The 2,357-nt window shown below is 54.9% G+C and overlaps 1 protein-coding gene across 1 annotated transcript in view; it reads left to right on the forward strand.

Moving 5' to 3' along the window:
• Positions 1 to 2,357, forward strand: part of MUC17 (mucin 17, cell surface associated) — a 45,138-nt gene that overhangs the window by 36,288 nt on the left and 6,493 nt on the right. Inside the window, exons 13-16 of the mRNA XM_011960045.1 lie at positions 203 to 271; positions 393 to 552; positions 1,579 to 1,740; positions 1,932 to 2,029. Coding sequence (XP_011815435.1) covers positions 203 to 271; positions 393 to 552; positions 1,579 to 1,740; positions 1,932 to 2,029 — 489 coding nt within the window. The remainder of the gene's footprint in view (positions 1 to 202; positions 272 to 392; positions 553 to 1,578; positions 1,741 to 1,931; positions 2,030 to 2,357) is intronic.

Below are 2,357 nucleotides of genomic sequence, written 5' to 3' on the forward strand. Positions count from 1 at the left end.
AAAAGGGAGGCATGGGACAAAAAAGCTCAGGACACTTGGAGGGTCACAGGACGCGAGGCTGATGCTGCTCCTCTGCCGGGGCCAGATTCTCACCTCCCCATCACAGCCCACCCCCTTCTCACACACACACACGCCTCAGCTCCCTGAGGATGCAGAACAAGCATGTATGTGTCATGAGGGGTTTTATGTGTCTCTTTCACAGCCCTGATGTGTTTCAACACCACTGGCACCCAAGTGCAAAACATTACAGTGAGCCAGTATGACCCTGTAGGTAGGTGATAACACAAGGGGTTTGGGGGAAGGCTGGAGAGGTGGGGAGCCCAGGAGGAGCGGGACAGTGCCCCCCAGCCCCCTGATCATGGCTGCTCCCCATCCCTGCACCCCTCCACCAGAGGAATGCCGGCAAAAGGCCAAGGTATATGGAGACTACTTCCTAGTGGAGTACCGGGACCAGAAACCATACTGCATCAGCCCCTGTGAGTCTGGCTTCAATGCCTCCAAGAACTGTAACTATGGCAAGTGCCAGATGTCTCAAAGTGGACCCCAGTGCCTGTGAGTGCTCCCCCATCTCCTCCAGCCCAGCCCAGATGTCCTGGTCCTCCCCTCCCCTCCAGGGCTTCACCCCAGGCATTGCCTGGAGGCCAAGGTCATGGAACTAGGTCCCAGCGTCTCCTGAATGTGTCCAGCTGCAGAGGAATTGGGTTGGGGATGGGGGTAAAACATGAGTAGTTGAGCTCCAAGGCTATGTCCAGAACAGCCTAGCTGTGTCCTCTCTGTGCTAAGGAGGGCTGAGGACACTGAGAACCTCCTGGGAAGGTTGTCTGACAGGGGGAACAGAGACACAGCCTTGCTCTCTCTCTCCAGAGAGAGAACAAGACCCTCTTCTGGTGAAATAGAAACAGAAGGTTACACACCCATATGAGGAGTGGGGAGAACCCCTCTAGCCCAGTCACAGAGGTAGGAAAGCAAAGAAAAACGTTGCCACTTGAAACAGAACCAAAGAGAGAGACCAGATGGAGCATCAGGTGCGGGAAGAAGCCACATGTGGGCAAAGACCTGAGTAGTTAGTTTTGGAAAGCTTCCTGGAAGAGGGGGTCACAAGCTGGAAAGGGGAAGAAAGGAACAGGGTTTAGAGAGGGCATCTCGAGGCAGCAGGGAGGAAGAGCTTCAGGGGTGTAATGGGAGCTGTTGATCAGGGCTGCAGCCTGGCTTTCTTGACAGAGAGGAGGGCTGGAAGTGAGAATGGTTAATGGGTGGATGCAAGATCACTGTGGGGTCCTGGAGTCCCTGGGGGTGCAGCCCAGGGAAGACCCACGGTTGGGCCAACTGTCCTAGGTCCTGGGTTGCAACCGGAGGCAAAACCTAAAAGCCTGGTGTGGGAACTGAGCTCATTTGAGGACCACCTCCAGGGATGCTGGTCTTCATCTCCATTCATCCCCTCAGGGTGCCTTGCTTTATGCACCCTGGCAATCTCTTCTCACCTCCACTTCATTAAACACCCACTGGGCAGGGCCCGGGTCTGAAGCTGGTGCTGACTCTGTTCTCTCTCCCCAACCTGCCACTTCTGTCCCATCTCAGCTGCGTGACCACGGAAACTCACTGGTACAGTGGGGAGGACTGTAACCAGGGCACCCAGAAGAGTCTAGTGTACGGCCTCGTGGGGGCAGCGGTCGTGCTGGTGCTAATCATCCTGGTAGCTCTCCTGATGCTCATTTTCCACTCCAAGAGAGAGGTGAAACGGTAAGCAAACCCCTACCACCTCCTCTTTCAACTCCCTCCAGCTCCTCCTCTTCCTCTGATCCCTCTGCCTCTAATCACTTCATCCTCGAGGTGGACAGTGGGACAAGCTAAAAATGGGGATACAATTTGTCCCTGGTCCTTGTTCCTGTTCCCCAATCCTAATGGGGTCTCTCTGGTGTTTCCATCAATAGGCAAAAGTACAGATTGTCTCAGTGGTACAAGTGGCAAGAAGAGAACGGTGGACCAACTCCTGGGACCTTCCAAAACATTGGCTTTGACATCTGCCAAGGTATAGGCCTTCCTCTCTGCACTCAGAATGACTCAAAATGTGGAAACAGGCTGGGTGCTGTGGGCTCATGCCTGTAATCCCAGCACTCTGAAAGGCCAAGGCAGGAGGATTGCTTGAGGCCAGGAGCTCAAGATCAACCTGGGCAACAACACAGAAAACTCTATCTCTTTTTTTTTTTTTGAGACGGAGTCTCACTCAGTCGCCCAGGCTGGAGTGCAGTGGCGCGATCTCAGCTCACTGCAAGCTCCTCCTCCCGGGTTCACGCCATTCTCCTGCCTCAGCCTCCCGAGTAGCGTGGACTACAGGCACCCGCCACCACGCCCGGCTA

This window comes from Colobus angolensis, unplaced genomic scaffold, assembly GCF_000951035.1.
Source record: "Colobus angolensis palliatus isolate OR3802 unplaced genomic scaffold, Cang.pa_1.0 Scaffold500, whole genome shotgun sequence".
Lineage (NCBI taxonomy): Eukaryota > Metazoa > Chordata > Mammalia > Primates > Cercopithecidae > Colobus > Colobus angolensis.